Raw genomic sequence first — 24,097 nt, forward strand, 5'->3', positions numbered from 1 at the left:
AACAGAATAAAGCATAAGTACGAGAGAACAAATCTTATTTCCACAAGAAACAAGAAACAGGATAGATACAAAACAAGGCATCTAGGAGAGCAATTTCGAAAATGAAAGAATGTCTTTTAGCACTTATCCGCACTATTTGAGAATTTATAAAGTTACCAAGGTTTGAGATAGTTGGCAAATATTATCATGTCTCAGTTTATTATATTAGATACCAGAATGCAAACAAAAGAAATCTCTTATTTTATAAAACACTATTACTCCATTAATGGGCCATCCATGTCAAAAGTTAATTAGTAATTAATTAGGGCATATAGAGCTTTAGACATAAGTTTAAAAAAATATTTTATTTTATTCATGACATTTGTATTTTTGAAACATACTATATTTACTGAAGACAACCATACTGTTGGTCCGACGACATCACCAAGCTTGCGGGGAAAACTTGAAGGAAGCTCACCCAGCATTCAGAAGAATGGCGTGTATGTGAGGAGACCTACTTATGTCTAACAATGGATAAATAAGGGCTAACAAGAAGAGGATGTTATTTACTCTAATGCTTATCAACGGTAGTGAAAATAAAGTAAAGTAGTCTTGACTCTTGAGTCTACTAGCCTCTTTTACTACATTATCTATTGTTGTATTTTATCAATCTTCATTCTCGATGTTGACATATTTTTTTTAAGAAGAAGTCACTTTGTTTCGAAAGTTACCAAGACATTTCGTTACGGAAGTCACTCAGACTTTTCGTTACGAAAGTCGCTCAGATGTTTCGCTACAGAGGTTATTTAGACGTCCTGTCAGGGAATTCACTAAGACGTTTCGTTACGGAAGTCATACATGCGTTCCGTTATGGATTTCACTCAAACATTCAGATAGGGAAGTCACTCAGATGTTTCGTTACTGAAGTCACACAGACGTTCTGTTAGGGAAGTCACTTAAAGAAATAGTGAAGATACTCAAAAATATCTTTAGCGTAGACATTCAGACATTATCTTGATGTTAATCTGCATTTACTGTTTTAGTAATATCATAAGATTTTCTTTTGTTTCAAAATTAATAACTGTTGTTTTTAGTAGGTTATCGATATACGATATTATCTAGGTTATATATTCTATAATATGTGTAGTTATAGTGTTATGTATTTAATAAATGTAGAATATGTATATTTTAAGTGTTTCTTATTAAGTAAATCAATAAGTTAAATTTTATGCTTGGACGTTACGACGTCCTAGCTCGTTTACGGAAAAATAAGGTCATAATGTCACAATCGCAATCACCTCTAATTGGTCGACGCTCACTCATTTCCGGCTATGTCAATGCATTGTTGAGATAAGAATACCAATCACAGCGATTGAGATTGTAATAATGATTGATACAGTCTTTCAGCATTCGAACAAATTGTCTTCCTATAATTCGTAAAATAAAATAAATTAAACCTATCATACTGTTACTTATAAACTTCTGACCTTTACATAATCCTATTATTGAATTCCATGTACTATACTAGCCAATAGTTAACGTAGTTTGGTACAATAGTCTCTTTTGTATAAGTACCCATTTTTAGTATATATGATTTGTCAAAAACAAATAAAATAAAACTAGTAGCTCAGTTTGTTGTAGGCTCTACTCAGACCTAGCCTAGGCGCGTTTGGAATCCTCGCTTAATTTTGAATTTATGCAATTAATTGTCACCATTACATCATTATCTTATAAATTCAATTGACGATCAAAGTGTTCCCAATTGTGTAAATGATTTGTTTTTAACTATGAATATAGTAGGTAAGTATACATTTATCTAAAAATAAGTTCAGTACATACTGGCACTATCAAAAATTAAGTTTCCGATATAGGTTAATCTGGCTCTATTTTCTGGTCTTTCTGGTTAGGTATCATCTAGTAATCTCTATTATAATTAATTTTATAAATTTAATTATGTACATTAAGATTATTTGGCTGGAAGTATTGCTGTTTTTCTTACTCTCATTGGGTTTGTCATACAGTCTTTAATTTGCATAATTCACACAGACTTATTTATATAGATATTTGGGGAGTCATTCACCCGTTAGCATGAATAGGTCACACAGTCACTAAAGTTAGCTAAGGATTAAATTATTAACATTTTATCCTCACATTTTAAAGTACCATGGTGAACGGATAGCCATCGCTAGTTGCGGTTTATTCTAACAAATCAGAATAATTACATTTAGACATGAGCCTTTAATTTTTGGACTAGTACAGAGTCTGCTTCATCACCTACGTTCATAAGTTGTATACCTACATATTTCAATGCGGTTAACACCTCCAGAAATGAAATAGCTTAAATTATTTTGTCACAAGTTAGAATATTACTTACTATTAGAAACTACTCATTTATTTCAATTGTAAAAGATGTTATGGAAGAGCGGGGCCGTCTGCCACAAGTACTAGTAGCAAATCTAGGCACTTACTGGGATGGTCCTAATTTCTATGTGTTCTCTGTAAAATTATTTTAACGAAATAAATATTTTTGTATTTTGTATTTGTATATACTTTATAAATCAGCACACTGAGCTATGGCGGTAGAGGCGGTTGCCAGAATTTTTGTGATTCAATTCATTCCACAGGATTAGCGGTGTTTGGAGTACCTACTTAATAACGCGTATACAAGTTATTTAATTTGTAAATAATAATCTCACAAAAAAAAATGATTTGATGATATACCTAAAATTATTAATTTATCTAACGATGGTAGTTTGACAAAATCGATATTTCACTCATTCAATGCCATACGATCTGTTGCTAAGTGGCCTACATCGCAGAGATCACAATTAAGTAGATACTTATTTTTTTCTGTTATAACACACGCATGCACATTTTTTACATAATTTGCTAAGTGATTGTATGTATGCGCACCCAAAACTTCCTCTATGATGAAAACTTTAGATACTTATGGTATTATCAAATCATTTGAAAAATTAACTTCCAGTATCAATGTGGGCAGGCAAATATTCTATCTGCACTAATGTTAATATTTTGAGAGACATTTGCATATGCTCAGAAAATTGATGGTTAGAGTGAATATACCTAAAACGACTCACCGGGTGCGGGTATGCTCGACTTTGTTGCTATGACGGCACAGAAGGACGAGTGGCGGCTGGCACGGTGCGGCAAGTGGTGGCTGGCACGGTGCGACGAGTGGCAGCTGGCACGGCGCGGCGAGTGGCAGCTGGCACGGCGAGGCGAGTGGCGGCTAGCACGGTACGGCGAGTGGCGGCTAGCACGGTACGGCGAGTGGTGGTTGGCACGGTGCGGCGAGTGGTGGCTGGCATGGTGCGGCGAGTGGCGGCTAGCACGTTGCGGCGAGTGGTGGCTAGCCCGTCAGTAGATTACAGCTGCTCTTCTTGTCCCCGCGTGGCGAAGACGTAGTAAAGTTTTATTCCCCTTCTCTTCATCTTGAAGCCTGCGCCGAAGTAGTAGATTCTTCTATAACTTTTCGATGATGATATGTAGGTACCCTTAATAAAGGAAGTAGGGCTTCTGGTATTGGCAGACCGTAATTTTGCTTCTATAATTTTTCGATGATGATAAGTAGGTACCCTTAATAAAGTAAGTAGGGCTTCTGGTATTGGTAGACCGTAATTTTGCTTCTATAATTTTTCGATGATGATAAGTAGGTACCCTTAATAAAGTAAGTAGGGCTTCTGGTATTGGTAGACCGTAATTTTGCTTCTATAATTTTTCGATGATGTAGGTACCCTTAATAAAGTAAGTAGGGCTTCTGGTATTGGTAGACCGTAATTTTGCTCGTAGGTATTTCAACTTCAAGTCCCCTGATATTATAATACACAGGGCAGTCCTCGGGTCGCATCTTGAAGATGAGTTTGCGTCGATATAGGCCCATGATGTTATTTTCTAAGAGAGGCGTGGTGTCTTCAGAAGAGAAGAAAAAAAAATTTTCTTTTCACGTTCTTCAATGTTCTGCTCTCTTCTCTTCTTGTGATCCCACTTCTGACTGTTGCAGAAGTATAGGGACAGATTTGAATAATAGACACTTTCCAATTTCACTTCACTGTATTTTTGAGAATAGTTTTCGCTTACAATTATTATTTCTCAATAACCGTCTTTATTCGATCCCTTCGCTATTTTTATCAGTTTGACAGATATATTTTTAAGGTAGGTAGGTACTAGTTTTTGGGTAGCTATTTGACAAATTACCACAGAGGTAAACCAAGGTGATGTAATAGACAATTAACGTAACAATTATATCAGCTAAATGTAAAATACGACACAATATGTATTGATCTAAATAGTTAATAACTAAATGTGATTTATAATCCATTCCCGCTAATTATTTATAAATAATAATAATTAATCTGATATAGGTCTAGATGTCTATGACTCATGATATAAGGCAGCATCTTGAGGTAGTTGTTAACACTAGGTATAATTAATATAAGTCATAAATCATACAGCACGTACTCTGTGAGATCTCTGCCATATGTACCTATATACCACTGCTGTCGCACTATGTAATATAAAACTATAGGTACTTACTTTTTTGACTATTTAATTTGTAACTTGATTAAAAAACTAAGGGCGCATGTTTAGCTAATTTAATAATAATATACGTCGCGTTAAAGTCGCATGCCATGGCTACATATAATTAAGACCATAAATTTACTAGAACTAGAATGTATTTTAGTTCGTATCAGGGGGCACGGCAGTGCCCCCGCCAAGACGAGCCAAACGCGGCGGCCGGGGCGCTACGTACCTTTTTCTCCGTAAGTGTTTCGCCTCTTTAAGTGTTTCGCCGTATTTTCGACCCGTCATAACTTCGGTCTGGATGACGCTAGAAAGCTGAAATTTTCAGTATAAGGTGTCCTCAGCAAATTTACCAAATATACCAAATATCAAATATCTAGCTTTTATGGTTACAGATTTATTGATACCTAAAATACGCCGATTTCGTCCCTCACTGATGATCATCAAAACCTCTAAGGTACTTCCCGAAGTCCTAGAAGACTGAAATTTGGTATGTAGACTAGAAATTGCATACAAACTACAGAAAAATTAAGACTTTGGAAATTCCCCCCCTCTACGCCTCTTATGAGAAAAGCAAATCTGTAAATTCTGTCGCTAGAATGCTGATATTTTCAGGATAAGATGTCCTTGGTAGACTTATTAAACGCACTGAGTATCAATTGTCTAGCTTTTATAGTTTCAGATTTATTGACAGTCAAATTTCTAGTCTGTAATTCTAGGGCACTTCCCGAAGTCCTAGAAGACTGAAATTTAGTATGTAGACTAGAAATTGCATACAAACTACAGAAAAATTAAGACTTTGGAAATTCCCCCCCTCTACGCCTCTCATGAGAAAAGCAAATCTGTAAATTCTGTCGCTAGAATGCTGATATTTTCAGGATAAGATGTCCTTGGCAGACTTATTAAACGCACTGAGTATCAATTGTCTAGCTTTTAAAGTTTCAGATTTATTGACAGTCAAACTTCGAGTCTGTAATTCTAGGGCACTTCCCGAAGTCCTAGAAAACTGAAATTTGGTATGTAGACTAGAAATTGCATACAAACTACAGGAAAATTAAGACTTTGGAAATTCCCCCCCTCTACGCCTCTTATGAGAAAAGCAAATCTGTAAATTCTGTCGCTAGAATGCTGATATTTTCAGGATAATAATAATAATAATAATAATAATTTTTATTTCAGGCAATATAAGTCACAAGACAACCCATAACAAACAAAAAGAAAAAGAAAAAACACAAAATAATATACAGCTTAATGTAGATATACATAGTGTAAACTAATCTAAATAAAGCTGTTGTTGTCGCACCGATGCAGGTTTGACCAATTTTTAGAAAAAGGATTACTCAGATCTTCGTTAACAGCACACAAGATGGAGTTAGTACTGTGTCTTAGTCTTTCCCAGAAGGAAGCCGTCCTTGCTCTGAGTATGGCGAAGAAGTCAGGGACCCTCGCCGCAGCAAACATGGCTTTAGCACTGCAGAAACGCGGATGCTTCATTAGGATGCGGAAGGCGTTGTTATATTGTATCCTAAGCGCATTATAGCTGCGCTTGGTAAACTTTGTCCACAGTTGACATGTGTAAAAACATTGACAAAAAGCTTTAAATAACGTCACCTTCACGTCATCGGAGCAACGCGCGAATCTGCGCGCTATCATGTTAGCCCGCACCGAGAGAGCCCTGCGCTCCCTCTCCATATCTTTATCATCCTTTATGTCATTTGTTAGAATATGACCCAGGTATTTAAAGCTCTTAACAACCCGAACTGACGACCCATTCAAAAATACCGGCGGAACGGTCTCCGGACCCTTACCCGCTTTGAAAATGAGCATTTCGGTTTTCGCTACATTGTATTTGAGGCCATGTTCTTTAGCGAACTGGTCACAAATACTGAGCAGTTTTCTAAGCCCGTTTATTGAGGGGCTGAGAAGCACCATGTCGTCAGCGTAGCTCAAATTGTTAACGCAGACGTTACCAATATGGCAACCGACTTTGGTACTTCTCAGTCTCCTAATAAGGTCATTGATGTAGAGGTTAAATAGATCCGGAGACGTCAGCCCTCCTTGACGTACGCCACACTCTAGCCTATATTCACTAGAGAGTGCGTCGCCCCATTTTACGTAGTTGGTTTGGTTTTCGTACCAAAATCTCCACAAGTTCATTAATTTTTTCGGTACATGACCATCAAGTTTACGCCATAATATTTTGTAGTTAACGAGGTCAAATGCCCGGCTTAGGTCTAAAAAGCATGCATATACTGAAGTATCCCTATTAACATAATAGTTCACAGTATATTTGAGACTTAAAATGGCTGAATCTGTAGAGAGTCCAGCACGAAAACCAAACTGAGCATCGTCAATATTAAAGTTCCCAGTCAGTTCGGGTTGTAAGAGCCTTTCCAGTATTTTTCCGACAATAGTGCCTAACGATATGGGTCTATAGTTGGTAAGATTAGACAGATCGCCGGTTCTATTTTTTACGATGGGGGCTACTATCGTTTTCATGAGGCCCTTTGGTAAGTAGCTGTGCTTTAAGCATAACTTAAATATAATGGACAGGACCCGATAAACTTCATCACTGGCATAGAGTATGTGCTCAATGCTGAGGCCATCGTGTCCCGGAGATTTCCCACGTTTTATACATCTTACAGTTTTCGCAATGTTATCAGGAGTAAAAATATTATTTAGAACGCCAGACGACTTTTGCTGTAAGGTTGTATCGGAGGCAATGGCCTCAGCATTTTGCTCACCACCTACTTCCATGGGTTGGACTTTAAAATGATTAGCAAACATGTCAGCGATTCTGTTCGGGTCCTGTTCATTATTCACCGACACAGGTAGGACATCTTTATGTTGAAGGATTTTAGTGGCTTTCCAGAATTTTGGAAAGTTCTTTTTATCCCTATTTTCAGCTATTATATCCATCTTTATCATTTCTTCATTTCTTTGGCACCATTTTAATTTGCTTTTAAATACTTTTCTAAATTTTAACATATTTTCATATATAAGTCCATGGTCAGGTTTACCAGCGTCAATCCACCATCTAAAATAAAGTCGAGCTTGTTCATGACTTGATTTTACATGGTAGTTCCAACCAGCGATCTGTCTACCTTTTTGTCCTGCACCGGTGCGAGAACAACTTAAGTTGGCTCCGGCCTGTAAAACACTTATCAGATCATCATACATATTGTCAATAATAAACTTACACTCTAACGTATCACAGTTATCTTTATCACAGCTATCGAAATGACTAGGATAGGTAACTAGTTTTAATTCTCTATAGCAAAATTCTCCGTATTGATTAATCTGGTCGAGATTTCTATTATTCCAGAGAATTCTGCTATTGTTACGGGTATTGCCTATATTACATTCTACTTTTTTTACAATGACGTCAATATTTATATCTATCAGCAGCGGAAAGTGGTCTGACCAGTTTATATCGTTGACAACACTTACACCTTTTATTATTCTAAACGCCGCCTCCGTGCCTAAACAGTGGTCGAGCCATCTTCTTGAGCCACTCGATTCACACATAAAAGTATAAGTATTAGAGTTCAACCCTAGTAGATTTACGTCCGCACACACCCAAGACTCGGCCGAACAAAATTCAAAAAGTTCCCGACCAAAGCGGGCGCAGGGATGCGCGTTAAAATCGCCCAAAGCAAAAACAACTTCTATATTACTGTCACTAACAATAGCATTAAGTTGCGACAGACAGCTCGTAAATTCGATTAAATCATCTACTTTATCACTATCACAAGGCATATAAATACTAAATACTAACATATCACAGTTATGGGTCCTAATTTTAACAGCAATTAATCTATCACTATTGCAATCCACTATTGTGACATCCGGAAAGATTGATCTGCGCCACATTAACGCTAGCCCTCCGTACGGTCTGCCGCGCAACACGCCGACAGAGGTGTCTACCGAAGATTTCGAATAACAGCTAAAATCCTTATCAATTTCATTTACGAAATTGATGTCGTGAGGCAGCAGCCAAGTTTCTTGGAGGGCGATTATGTCGACCTTTTGACATAAGTGCCGCACATGCGGCGCAGAACGTTTTACAGACTTACAATTAAAAGACGCTAAGGTTATGTAATTATTATTTTTAGGCGTACTATCCATTAATTTTATTGTTAGTAGCGGCAGCGCTTTGCGCATTACGATCTCTGAAGCGACGAAACACTAAGCCCTTAGGCCAAAAGTCACTATTCAAGAAGGTACTCAGCTGGCTGCTAGGAACCACTATTTTATAAGAATTAAAATCTACGTCATGATTTTGTTTCAACAATTCAACGCTGTAGCATTCTTGGTTCATGTCTTTAATATGGTTTTTAATGTCGTCGTCAGTCGTACTCTGAGTCGTACTCTACGTCAGATAAGATGTCCTTGGCAGATTTATTAAACGCACTGAGTATCAATTGTCTAGCTTTTATAGTTTCAGATTTATTGACAGTCAAACTTCTAGTCTGTAATTCTAGGGCACTTCCCGAAGTCCTAGAAAACTAAAATTTGGTATGTAGACTAGAAATTGCATACAAACTACAGGAAAATTAAGACTTTGGAAATTCCCCCCCTCTACGCCTCTTATGAGAAAAGCAAATCTGTAAATTCTGTTGCTAGAATGCTGATATTTTCAGGATAAGATGTCCTTGGCAGACTTATTAAACGCACTGAGTATCAATTGTCTAGCTTTTATAGTTTCAGATTTATTGACAGTCAAACTTCTAGTTTGTAATTCTAGGGCACTTCCCGAAGTCCTAGAAGACTGAAATTTGGTATGTAGACTAGAAATTGCATACAAACTACAGGAAAATTAAGAGTTTGGAAATTCCTTCCCTCTACGCCTCTTATGAGAAAAGCAAATCTGTAAATTCTGTCGCTAGAATGCTGATATTTTCAGGATAATATGTCCTTGGTAGACTTATTAAACGCACTGAGTATCAATTGTCTAGCTTTTATAGTTTCAGATTTATCAACATTCAAAACCTCTAGTCACAAATTCTAGGGTACTTTCTGAAGTTCTAGAAGACTGAAATTTGGCATCAAGTAGGAATTTCAACAATTATGAACAACAGATAAATTAAGAAATCGGGTCCCCCTTCATCCCCTCGTATATGAGATGCATATCTGTAAAATCTGTTGCTCGAATTCTAAAGTTTTCAGGATATGATGTCCGTGGCAGATTTATCAAACGTACCAAGTATCTGTGTTTCCTGAAGTCCTAAAAGAATGAAATTTGGTATATCTGCTTCAAAATTGAGTTGCAAGATTCCACCCGAACAAACATATTTACATACGAGTACATTGCAAGTTGAATAAAAGCTTTTAAAAAAAGAGATAACGATAGAGAGTGGGCCATGAAAATGATGTACCTACAAAAAATAGATCCAAAAAAATCTAGGGCACCTGCCAAAAAGAAATGAAATCCCACCAAAAACATTTCATGTAAAAAGGTAGCCAAGACTCACAAGTTCATAATGTTTTCACTGTTAAAAAGTTATGAGATCTCTAGTAGAGCCAAGCCCCTAGCTGAGCTTAGATTTGTGCTGGCCATGGGACCTATCCCAAGTCCAAAGTAATATACATAGCTCTTAAATGTTCTTGACTGTATCAAATTTATAACAATAAATAACAAATTACTCTACTTACAAGCTCTGATTCTACAAACCCTATATCTTGGTAAAAAAAGTACGGCTTGGCCGTTTACAGTTCGTGGATTTTTTATCTGAAATGACATCTAAGCCCGGAATTGCTTCTGCGACCATCACGAAGTACAATTCTAATTAGTAATTGTCGAACAAACTATTCCTTAAGGCCTTAAAATATGTTATGTCATGTAATAGTTTTACGAACATTAAACGGCCAAGCCGTCCTTTTTTTACCAAGATGTAGGGTTTGTAGAATCAGAGCTTGTAAGTAGAGTGATTTGTTATTTATTGTTATAAATTTGATACAGTCAAGAACATTTAAGAGCTATATTACTTTGGACTTGGGATAGGTCCCATGGCCAGCACAAATCTAAGCTCAGCTAGGGGCTTGGCTCTACTAGAGATCTCATAACTTTTTAACAGTGAAAACATTATGAACTTGTGAGTCTTGGCTACCTTTTTACATGAAATGTTTTTGGTGGGATTTTAGATTATCAAAATGATGATCAAATTAACCCTTAGATATAGTTTCTTTCAATCCGTTTGTCCGTATGTCAGTGTGTCACAGCCATTACAAAAATGAATTATAACAGCTGTAAAGTTCTTTAGCAGTTAAACAAACCTCTTACTACACATGTATTTACATAGAGGCATAGGTACCTACTTACTAAAATGAAAACAGAGATTTTTCAGGGAAGTTAGGTAGGTAAGCTAAAATGTTGAGAGAATTGACCGGAGGACCGCCAAAGTTTTTAGTAACTGGCATGGCTACGGAACTCTATAACTTAAGTGTTTTCTAGCTCAAATACAACTTGACCAGTTTTTTATTGCGAGTCTTGTTATAATCTACAATAAGTAAATTTCATTTGAGATATTGTGTCCAGCAATTTAGTTGCGTGTATACAAGTACCTACTTAGTACTTATACGCGTAAGTACAGGTAGGTACACGGTTAAACTGAGGGGCCGTGAAAAGCTAACAGACAGACTGATACATGAATTTTGCATTTATTATATCTACTACTATACTATATCAACAATACCACTCATAATCTTATTGTTTTCTTTTCAGATAGCTCTAGCGACTGAGAACTCCATAATCCTTCAGAACCTGGACTTCGCAGCCAGCGGTAGCTACTCCTGCGAAGTGTCACTTGACACTCCTATCTACACTAAGGCATCTAGCGAGAAACAGCTCACTGTTTTCCGTATGTACCTAGCTAATAACTTTTATTTGTATTACCTATATATTTTACTTGTGCGACCTATTACTTGCAGTGTATCATTGTATACCTTAGATCGAGAAAAAAAACTGTTTTAAATTGTTTACATTGGCATAATAGTACAATCATGTTCTAGCTCCAAAGTTCGCACAGGTCAATTCTAAGCTGCAAAGCATAATCAAAGTTTGGAACATCGCTCGGCTCAAAGTTGCCGTCTATTGGTATTCTACAGGATAGGTATATTTTGGAGAGTGTGCCTAGGAACTTTTTGACCTGGTTCCTTCTTCAGTTTTCTTCTAGTACCGCAAGATCTGCACCCGTAGGTAGGTACATACCTAGGTACTCGAAATTCCACGGACACGTACCTATACGATGCGATTGGCATCCTCGTTTCTGATTCGAACTGCTAGGCTAGGATATGAAGTGCCTTTATGGCATCAACTTTTCCCTGTATTTTTAATGTAGGTACCTGTTTTACCTTCAAGTCAAGAGTGAAGAGGCATCTTTCAGACAAGCGCGCTCCTTCTTAGTTCTTAGGCTGCATTATCATTAATTGCCAGTAGGTCTGATTGCAGCCAAGCGCCTATATAAAACAAAAAAGCTCTAACATTAAAATAAATATACTAAAATTAACTAAATTAATTAAAAATTATAAGTTCCTTGAAGATCGTTGGGAAATAATATCTCTTTGTTTTTAACATTTTATTTTGACCGATAGTCCTTGTAAAATTGTAGATAGGTCGGCACATTTCAACGGAAGTCACGAACGGAAAATGATCTACAGACCTAATCATGAAACTTTAAAATTGGGTGTAGGTACCTATATTTCGTTAAACTGTGCTATTACCTACCTATCTACCTAATCAAAACCTCCGAATCTAATTTTTTGATGACTCTACAGATTTTGCAGAAATATGCAATAAGACTTTTGAATTCTCTTTATTATTCATTGATAGTCTATGGAAATAGGAGATACCGAATTCGAGAGCTACTCGGCGTTATTCCAACCTAGTATGGGCAAGTGTGATAAATCTCTATTTGGCCGAGTGCCACAGTCCACAAGCACCAACAACATCGATCATACTGAAAATTCACCTTTTCAATCCATCCATACTAATATTATAAATGCGAAAGTGTGTCTGTCTGTCTGTCTGCTACCTTTTCACGGTCTAACAGTTTAACAGATTCTGACGAAATTTGGTACAGAGTTAGCTTATATTCCGGGGACGGACATAGGCCACTTTTTATCCCGGAAAATCAAGGAGTTCCCACGGGATTCCTAGACCCATCCGCTTGACCGATTTGTATGAAACAAATAATAGAATAATTTATTATTGGCATAAAAAGTTTTTATGGAGCAGCGCGTGTAAAGTGTAGTTTAATATATTTCCGAATCATTGTACTGAAAAGATTCGACCTATCGAAACAACCATTACCATCCAATTTGAATATGGAGCCTAATCGTGCAGTTGCGCATCGCAAATAAACAGACTCCTCTAGTTAATATTGTTGAGGTCTGTTTCAAATTGTAACCCTATTGCCATGATAATAAAATGCTAGCAAGCAAATACCCCCAAATAGCAGATCTAACGGAATTGAGCTATTTCGAATCAGGAAAGGTAGCTACGTTTATTAGTTACGAATTCATTCTCACTGAATAGAACGAATTTGGCGGTCTATGCTCCGAATAAATAGCACGAAACACTCATGAATATACATGGTGATTTTATAATGATCTGACATAACTATGAATAAGTAAACAAAATAAACTAATAACTACTTTTAATAGGTACTCAGTTTCTTCTAATAATATTAACACACTTTTGGCATCTCATCAAATTTTCATATCTCGAATCTCGATCCCTTTATAAAACGTGCAAAATCTTTCTCTAAAAAATGGTCAGCTGCTTGTAATTCGTCGCTTAAATATTTACGCCTTTTTTCAAATTGTGAGATGTCTCTTTTTTGCAAGTTGCATGTAGGTTCTTTTTTGAGAAATTCTAACAGAATCTTTAATAAACCTGAATCCTCGTAGATGAAATCGCGGGATACCTATAATTCGTTCATAATAAAAGTATATTGTTAGTAATAATGGAAAATGAAAGATTATTTTTACTTTTTAGGTACCAAATAGGTACCTAGCTACTGACAGAAAGAAAATGAAAAGTATCTGCAGCTGGCGATTATTTTCTCAATATTCCTTTGTGTTAGCCGTAGGAGGTATAATATTTCAAAAACTTGATTCAACTGAGCTGAAACAGATATCTACTTTTAAAACGTTTCAACAGCAGTCGCTGCGAATTATTTTCTTTTACAAAGAAAATGTTGCAATGGTTTATTTCTTGAGTCCGACTCATTTTTCAAGTCTTGGGTCAAACAACAAATATTGCGGCCGTCGTTTTATTGATGAAATTCGTTTTCGAACTCGTGATACGTGCTTGTAATTTATATGTAGGTATAGGAAGACCATTCTTATAAAAAGCAACCAAAAAATCATAACCATTTTTTATTTCCCATCATCTACATACTTTATTTCCTAGTTCCTACGGTATTACTATTTCCTAATTCCTAATAAAGTTAAATAGAGAAAGACCTATTTTCTGGACCTCCATTTTGCTCTGATCTGTTACGGCAGCGTATTTCAAAATTTGAGGATCAAAGCGTAGCCAGCGTAGCTAGGTATTTATATACATTATCTAACAAGGTAGAATTTTCATTTAGTGCTAGCGCGCCAACCGGCTCAATGGATAGAAAGCGAAATTCAAAGTTCCTGACCCGTTTGGAATACTGCCATACCCACTCCAATACAAACTGGCTGTCATACGTAATATTAGTCATATTAAAAAAAATCTGTTCAAGTGAAATAATATATACCTACCTACTCCTACGTGAAAAAAATTTAGAATTTTTTTCGTCCGCAAAAATGTATAACTACATAAGTACAAATCAAAATAATGACGAAGAGATCGATAGTAGACTAAGAATTAGACCAGTACTTAGTGCGCCATTATTCTCAAGAGTTTGCTGAAAGCCAAATTGGCTTTCTCAGAGTGCAGTCAGTCATTTGATCAAATGATTAATCGTGTATAATGTCGCCTTCTGAAGAGACTCCGTTTGAAAAGAAAATTGTGCTAGACAAATATCTGTTCCCCTGAGAACGAGGAACCATTAGATGTGAGGAATAGAAAGCTTAGCGAAGCAAACACTTTTACCTACTGGTTCAGAAATAGATACGGAGTGTTGCACAAGTTAGAAACACATAGGTGCATCTTCTCCATACATATTCATAAATAGTACTCAGATTTATCCGTTTACCGATTTGGACGTTTAGTACCTACAATGGTAAATTGCATCCTGAGGAAGGACATAGGCTACTTTTTATCATGAAAAATCGAAGAGTCCCTACAGGAATTTTAAAAAACTCAAAAAAATTCAAATCACGAGCATCATCTATTTGGTACAACGATACTTTATAATCTGGAAACGGGTATTAGCTACTTTTTATCCAGGAAATCAAACAGTTCCCATGGGATTTTTAGAAACTAAACTGAATTTGCGTTAAATGGATTGAATTCATTGTTATCAATTAGGGTAAAATACAAGTAAGTATAGTATAAGGTATAAGTAACCTAACCTAGCATTGAAAGAAAAAGATAAGTATAATTTTCAGAAAACTTTTTAAGTGAGCGGTGGCTTGTTTTCAGTTATCCGTTCAAAGAAAATTTTAGGTGGGTAGGTATAATTTTTTTGGTATCTATGGTATAGGTAGAATGTAATTGCGGGAATAACTTTGAATATTTTTCACGCCATTCTTCTCGCCCAATACCGCGAAGAATGGCGTGCACGTGAGGCCTGTGTCCAACAATGGATAAATAAGGGCTAGCAAAGAAGAAGAAGAAGAGAGAGTTTAATTGACATCGGGGTTGAGTATAATAATATAATTAGATATTAAGATATTTGACATATTTTTAACCCCCGACCCAAAAAGAGGGGGTTATAAGTTTGACGTGTGTATCTGTGTATCTGTCTGTGGCATCGTAGCTCCTAAACTAATGAACCGATTTTAATTTAGTTTTTTTTGTTTGAAAGGTGGCTTGATCGAGAGTGTTCTTAGCTATCATCCAAGAAAATCGGTTCAGACGTTTGAAAGTTATCAGCTCATTTCTAGTTACTGTAACCTTCACTTGTCGGGGGTGTTATAAATTTTTAATTTACACTTGTCTAAAGTCAGGTGTACCTAAATGAATGAATTGTATCCCTATCCTATTTTCACACTTACCTATTTATCTATTGATTAATCCACATTCTAAGTTAAGACCTACGTATACAACAAAGGTTACGGTTTCCTTAACAAGTTGTAACAAAATTTACTGCCAGATCTCTATAAAGCTTATTGGCACTATCTTTGCGGAAAAGAAGGCCGCATCAACCCTTTTTATTTACCTACCCTCTGTTTGCAAGAGGTGACGCATTCAAGAATCAGGTTATCCGATACAAACAAAACTTTCTTTTCCATTGATTCTGCTCACTAATATTACTTATATTTTTTTTACAATACAAATTCAGATCTGAGTATTCTGCACAAAATGTATCATTATTAATGATAAACTGAAGATCAGAAAGGATTAATTCTAGAATTACTTACTTGTTTTCAATAACAAGTCAACTTGATTAAAAAAAAAATTAAACTAATCTTATAAACCTCTTATAAACAGGGCTCAATATTTAATAACCCCTTTTTTCGGTGGAAAATTTGTCATAAATATACCTAGTATATCAACACGTCAGGGGAGGCACGGAGGTTATATACCGGTCTCTTACGGACCAAAACCCCACGGTGTCCCACGCATCGCCTGGTAGTTGGGTTCGTGAACCAAACTCATCTGCTCAACCCCGCCAACGGTGTTTGCCGAGGTACTCTCCTCTGGGACCAATAAAATTCCCTATACACCAGTATAACCCCTTCAACCCGCAAAAAATAAATCGTACCATTTGCAGACAAGAGATATCTTTAGACTATGAAGTTGTTAGCAAAAATAAGAGTATTATTTAAATTTTTGCAATAGTTAAATGTTAAATCAATATAGTTGACCCTTTGGCAGCTGATAAAACAACTCATAAAGCTAACTCGTTTTAAATTCTCTTTGCAGACCCGCAAAAACATCACCCGCGTATCGACTTCCCCACTCGCTATCTAAGTTTCGGCGAAACGTTGAAAACCAACTGCACGACCGCGCCTGCGCTACCGGCTCCGCACATCACATGGTTTATAAATGGGAAAAAGGTAATCTCGAACCCTTTTTTCAATATTACTTTCGTATGCGGCCAGATAAACGACATTTCATTAAGATTGTACAATTTAAATGCGAAAACGCATAACAGGTAGGTACTTCGTAATCACGAGTGAGATCATTCTCTCAGTTTATACAAGCTATTCTAAAGCTAATCGCATATTTTTTGGTGAAATACAACACGCATCACAAAACAAAAAAGGCATAACAAAACAAAAAAGAACCATCGTAACTATCATGATACCTATAGGTAATATTATGTCGCGCTCGCTAAAGATGAAATGTCTAACTGTACAGTAGAATTCAGGCTTTTTTTTCAGGAGTTACATGTGTTTAAAACCATAAAATACGATAAGTAAACCAAGCTTCATATCCATAGGTTTTTGTTTGTGTGATATACTAATGATACTCTTAAACCTTACAGATGGATGAACTGTTAGCACATTCGCATAAGTTTCGCGTGCCTATGAGTGAGCGTAACGGGCGGAGAGGTCTACAGCGAGTCCTGGAGCAGGAGTCCTATCACAGCACCGACACTCCCATCCTCGCCCTCACTCATGTCTCACACGTAGCCACTAGACCACCTGGTTGCATGCTCAAGGAACCATTCTACCAGGTTCGTTTAAAATAAATGTCAATTATGATTTATTATCTTCTTTGTCCTCATCTATGGTGCTGAAACGTGGATACTGACAAATGGCCTTGTTCACAAATTCAAAGTTGCTCAGCGAGCTATGGAGAGGGCTATGTTAGGAGTTTTCCTGAGGGATAAGATCCTAAATGAAGAGATTCGCAGGAGAACCAAGGTCACTGACATAGCCCAAACTATTAGCAAGCTGAAGTGGCAGTGGGCAGGCCATGCCGTGCCATAGAGGCGATGGCTGTTGGAGCCGGAAAGTCCTTGAATTGAGACCGCGTATAAGCAAGCGTAGTTTGTGACGCCCTCCAGCACGATGGACCGACGATATAAAGCGGCTGGCGGGAAGTGGATGGATGAGGAAGGCTGAGGACCGGGTGTGGTGGCGCTCTTTAGGGAAGGCCTATGTCCAACAGTGGATGTCCACAGGCTGATGATGATGATGATGATGATCTTGTTTGTGCCTTGCTACTATTGGCGCTTGTTGTTATCTAGTTATTTAGAACTAGATTGTACCTGACTAAACTAGTTTCCTGACACGCTAGGACAAACTAGTTTGGCCTGAAATCGAGTTTGAGCGGTACCATAATTTCGGCGGTATAGTTATTATAAATTGTATCACAAACCATAACCCGTGAACCCGTGTGAATTAAATAACAAGTATGTATCTCGTAAATAGATTAGGGTTTTTTTAACTAGAAAATATACCTGTAAAAATGACTACAGGTATATTTTCTAGTTAAAAAAACATGATTTTACCAGCCTCAAGGTCTAACGAAATTACTTTTATGCAAATAATCCAGCTGATAAATTACCTATACTTGTACGAGTATAATCCAATGCTACGTCACAGAATATATAACTATCTCTCACTAATAAAATAAAAAACTTGAAGAAATATTTTCATACATTTTCATGTAGTATTTAATGACGCCTGCGATTTCATGCCCGATTTAGATTTCTATGGAGAGTGCCATAGAACTTTTTATCCCGGGAAAATAAACGGTTCTTGCGGGATAGCATGATATTTTTGACGCTTTGTCCTTCAGTCGCCTAGCTACAATTCAGACGAATCTACGTGATCATTCGTATATACCTATTTAAGTAGTTGAACCTGGAGAGTAGTTGGTAGCATTAAACACTACTTTTTATCTAGGAAAAATCAAGTTCCCACGGCATTTTTATAAACATAAATTCACGCGGACGAAGTCGTGGGTATCATCTAGTAGTTTTATAATTTAAACGCTAGAAATTCTAGGCTAAAAAATATATCACGATTTTTTCAGGCGGAGTCATTGTCAGATCTAGAAGAAACTAACATGGTACAGGGAGTCAGCCGTCATAGAAGTCGAAGGCCGAACAGAGGCCGCGAACTCTACGTAACAATATCAGAACTACAGCTGGTCGCCACGGGCAGGCTTGAAGTTACCTGCGTCAGCACCATACCAGAATTCAGGAGCATTGAGGACAAGTTCGCCGATGTCAGAAACGATACTGTTATTGGTAAGAACATTTAGTAGGTGAATCGTGATTATACCTACTCTACTATGATAAATCTATGGATATACGAGTAGATACCTATTAGAACAGTCCCGCAAAAAGGCCTCCACTTGTCTGGTGTAATCCAGTGAACCTGGTGTCCCGTGAACTTTTATCATTCAGTACCTAACTTGGCACTAAGGACGGTTTCAATGCTGTCTATCCATAAAAAATAGGTTGAATTTCAAAAATCATTTCTTAGCGGATGTCAACGTCATAATAGCTATCTGCATGCCAAATTTCATCCCGATCCATCCATTACTTTGAGCCGTGAGTCGACAGATCAGTCAGTCAGTCAGTTAACAGGGCTCTCTCCGTCACTCGTTTCATACCATTTCATACAATCGTAGTTCCAATTTCATTTGAATATTAAGCAACTGAAGTCCATGAAATTTTACAGACATATTCTAGAAACTAATATCTGTGTCTGTGGTGTTTTAGATTTTTCTAAAAATATGTAGTTTTAAAATTACAGGGGCTCAAAGATTTGTATGAAAATTTTAAGACCGCGTAACTTTGAAACCGAATATTTTAACAGAAATCTGGAAAACCACAGACATAGATATTAGTTTTTAGAATATGTCTGCAAAATTTCATGGACTTTGGTTGCTTAATATTCAAATGAAATTGGAACTACGATTGTATGAAATGGTATGAAACGAGTGACGGAGAGAGCCCACTTAATGAGTCAGTTTTCCTTTTATATATTTAGATCTAGTATGGATAACTTATCCATACTAGCTTATCCTGGATAAGCCAATATAACACACATTTGCGATCACGTTCGGCGTTACCTATTATGTTTAACAACTTTGTTATTCCTCGTTTATCATCAATTTTCGCGAAGAAATACCCCAATGCAAGTTAAATTTTTCGCCCTATTCCATTATACCTACCTAGCTACCACTAATTAAATTTGACGTGATTAATAGAGGCGACGTACATAATTTATAGTGTTTTACCGCGGGTTTATTATGTTAGAGTAGTAAAAAATGTTAAGTGCCTTCCTATCCGAAACAATTTTCTGCTGTTTTTCTTGTTCGGTCGGTAGTTTATATCGGTCTCAACGAAGACGAATTACCTGCATATTATTACCATAGAATTTATAATTATATTAATGCGAAAGTGTGTGTCAGTATGCTGTTTTTTCACGGCCCATCCGTTTTACCGATTTTGATGAGGTTTTGGTAGGTACCTACTGCGATAGGTAGATACTGCGACGATTTTTATCTCGGAAAATCAAAGAGTTCCACGGTAATCTTTTGAGCTAAAAGTTTAGTTTTGAAAAAGATGATGTAAATATAAAATAATTATTTTTTTCTTTCAGTGGACGTTATAAGGCCCTCCATCCACGCAGAGCCTTCGACCAATATTACCACAACAGGCTCGAACACATCGAAAGGCAGCATAGCATTATCACCCTTAATTTTAGACCTTATAATCATTTACTTGCATATAATTTGATAGCAAGTCTTGCCATATTTTTATTAAACGGGGCTGTGATAATAATATCTTTACACTATCTCTAGGGGTCTTACAAAGTGATGCGTGTCAACTGTCAACTGTCAACATCGACGATAGATATTTAGTTAATTTCCTCACCGAATACCTAAGTACAATAAGTATACTTTTTACAAGCAATGAATAACTATTATTACAATTTCAGTTTAACTGAATCGAAGATTTCTCCGGCTCTACCTCTAGGACGAGTTTCAGAAAACGAATTTCGGTATCAAACAACGCGTTCTTTGATGGTTCTTTGCATCGATGGTTCTTTGTAATATTGCCACTGTGCCATGTGGCATCCGCTCTTGATCAGCATTTTCTTTGCAATTTCCATATTTTTATACAAAACTCACGTGTTTCTTTTACACGCCGCGACCGTTCCGCTGCCCGCATCAGATTTCATCTGGGATGTAAAATATCTATATTTTAAATGAATCGCACAAAGATTACTTATTATATGAATATTTTGGAGATATTTGAACTCGAAGGAGGGGAACCGGTTAATATTTGCCGTGAGAAATAGGTACATTGTTATATAAACAATGTTAAGTATTATTTTTAAAACAATTATAATACTTACAAGACACTTAATTTGGATCTACACTAATTTCTGAATGCACAATTTTAAAACACGCAGATCCCTTAAAACACGCAAACTCGTAAGTCTCTAATAAGCAAGTGTCAAGATTGTTCACTACAATTTGTGTGAAAAGATGAAAACGTGACCAAGATTATACTTGTAACCAAAGATGGAATCAATTAATTGATATGGGTATATGATTATAATAAATTATGAGGATAGGCGATAGCTTTCTTTGAGAAATAGATTTGAAAATGCCATTTGAAAATTAGATTAGATATTAGCTCGATAGACATAAGGATGGATCACCCTACATTGTGTTCGGGCCGTACGGCAACTGGCGAATTGTGATTGTCAATATTAATGCCCTGCATGAATCATGATTGTGTCTATGATTGTGAAATTGCAATTCTTGGAACCGACTTCATCCGTGCTCGATTTAACATCCTTATTTTATTATTACAGTGCCATCAACTTATCTGTTCAAGTGGGCAAAATTGGAACTAGGGCCGCCTCAGCTGCCATTTCAAAATCCACGCTTACGTGGTCGCGGGCATCAGCTAGTATTGTAATATAATTAAGCTATATTGAATCTTCGCTATGTTGGAAGAATTTTAACTTTATTTTTTCTTGCGGATTTCTTAAAATACCAATACCAAATTCTTCACTAGCGACTCTGTCACCTGAACAGTTAAGTTGGTGGCACTGTACTGGTGTCTTTAAAACGGGAATGTTGTGCTGTAGTATACATATTAATTATCGCTTCAGATAAAATTGAAAAAAATCCCCGGGAAGTATCTCGTGGACCGTACTTGTACTTAAACCTCAAACGAAAGTTTTAATTAGTTTTTAGTTAGGTACTAATTTAAAATCAAAAATTAAAACAAATGAGTTTCTTTTTAAACTTTTTGTGCTATCAGTTTTTCCGTGGTTTTTATCACTCTCATTGACTTTAACGTTGAGTTTTGCAGTCAAAATGTGGATGACCCTATTTAATGTGACGTCACTTACGCCGCCGTTAAGTAGGTAAATGCCGCGCCGATCGAACTTTTTGTTTTTGATAGTAGGTAGATATATTTATGTACGTGTACCTATGTTACTTTGTTTACTACTAAAACTATTGATTGTAATATGACTGCCAAAAAACTAATGATTAATTTGCAGAATTTGCATAGTAAATAATTAATTTCCAAGTACTTTATACAGGCGAACTTTAAAGTCCATTAAGTAGTTACCTATATAAATATGTCGTATTTAATGGTATGAATTCCATTTTAAAGAATTACTTATTTTCGAAAATTTATACTCAAAAATAATCTTTTCATAGAAAATCAAAATATTAACTAGAAATCTTTGTTAAAATAAGAATAATTATTTTAATGCTTACCTATTTATTTTTCAATGTGAAAATAAATAACGCAGCTAGGCTAGTTTAATTAAATTAAATTCATAGGAGCACTTACACAGTGTGATTCTAACCCTACTGTAATTAACATTGCTTTTTAAAGTAATTACCATTATCGTGCCTAGATTTTATTGAAATCGCCAAAGTAATACATATCATTATTTCTAGGGTATTTAGAATCTAAGATAAATTAATAAAATAGATAATTATTTGTAAGTTAGCATTTAAATATTCCAAATATCGTAATTTACGTTCTTTTTATTTGCTTAGATAATAATTTAATAATAAATAAATAATAAATTTTATTGAGCAAAACATAAACACATCAACACACAAATTTAAACACTGTTGAACAATGTACTAAGACTAGATTATTATACAATTTGGTACTTAACAAATTTTTGATGACAAAGTAAGATAATTAGTAATTAGTAACATAGCTTTGTTTTTGAGTGTTGCAAGATCAAGGACTGGCTATCCTAGCTAGATTTTTACATCTGTGTTAAGGATAGCCAGCCCTCTCCCTCAGTTATCTAAAAATAAATAGGGAAATAAAAAAGTAGGGAGCACAGTGTGTGGGTGTGTGTTTGTATGTGAGTTTCTGTGTGTATGTGTGTGTGTGTGTGTGTGTGTGTGTGTGTGTGTGTGTGTGTGTGTGTGCGTGCGTGCGTGTGTGTGTGTGTGTGGGTGTGTGTGTATGCGCGAGTGTGTGTGCGTGATAGAGAGAGTGTGTGAGCGAGATTATAAGAGAGTGAAAATGTGTAGGGGTGCGTGAAAAAGCAATTAATTAAAAAGTTAAAAATTTAGAAATCTGTAAAATGATTAAGATAAAAAATAGAAACAATTAATAGGTTTCTTATTTTAATTCACGTTAATTATTATTTTTTATGGTGAATATAGTAGATTTACTGATAGACTGTAAGAAATCTTCTGTTTCTTCATAAGATTTATTCATCAAATTTTTGGAGCATCAAAATTTGAGGAGCTAGCGAGCAAAATGGTGTAATTGCACGTAATAAAATTTTACAAAAACTGAATGAAAGCTTCTGAAAGCTTCTACTGTAATTAGGTATACCTACCGTTTTGATGGAAATGACTTCAAGTTTGTTTTCATTGATCAAAACCATGAACGTTGAACTTAATTTCAGTAGGTAAGTAGGTTCAGTTTTAGATCGTTTTATTTGGAAATGAGTTCGGATTTATATTCATTGGGCCAAAAACTTTGGAATCATAGTAAAAAGGTACCTATTTTAATTTGAATTGTAAGTCAATACACCGTTTTGATCGCCAGCTTCTCATTATTTTAATATCTAACTGTTAATTCAATAAAAAATTTATGACGCGCTATCTATTATACCAAACTAAATATATTAATAACAATATAGGGACCTCTTGGGAATCATTTATAATCATGTAACTTGGATTTTTATGAAGATTATAAATATTATTTAATGTTATAATTATTATAAGTGTTATTGTTCACTTAACAATTTTATCGTTGTTTAATATACCCACATAATATATTCGTTTTCTGTATTTAGTTATAAGGAAAAACAATAGAATAATACAATATTAATTTGCATTAGTCTAATGAAATTCCGACTACCCCGACAAAGCATTTTAGTCTTCTATAGGAAGTAAAAACCAAAATTTGAAAAATTTAGTGAAAAGTTACATTTAAAGGAAGTCAATGAAACGAAGATAACTACTTTGATTTGACCGAGGAACTGGCCAAACTTATAC

General features: G+C 35.9%; 1 protein-coding gene across 2 annotated transcripts in view; it reads left to right on the forward strand.

Moving 5' to 3' along the window:
• The window catches only part of LOC123869349, a 79,805-nt gene extending 59,364 nt beyond the window's left edge, over positions 1–20,441 (forward strand). For both annotated transcript variants that reach the window (XM_045912228.1, XM_045912229.1), the window contains exons 4-8: positions 11,246–11,381; positions 16,547–16,680; positions 17,112–17,303; positions 18,611–18,827; positions 20,191–20,441. In XM_045912228.1, the coding sequence (XP_045768184.1) occupies positions 11,246–11,381; positions 16,547–16,680; positions 17,112–17,303; positions 18,611–18,827; positions 20,191–20,327 (816 nt within the window). In that variant the 3' untranslated portion in view covers positions 20,328–20,441. The remainder of the gene's footprint in view (positions 1–11,245; positions 11,382–16,546; positions 16,681–17,111; positions 17,304–18,610; positions 18,828–20,190) is intronic.
• The last annotated feature ends 3,656 nt before the right edge of the window (positions 20,442–24,097 follow it).

Source organism: Maniola jurtina, chromosome 11 (genome assembly GCF_905333055.1).
Source record: "Maniola jurtina chromosome 11, ilManJurt1.1, whole genome shotgun sequence".
Classification (NCBI taxonomy): Eukaryota; Metazoa; Arthropoda; class Insecta; order Lepidoptera; family Nymphalidae; genus Maniola; species Maniola jurtina.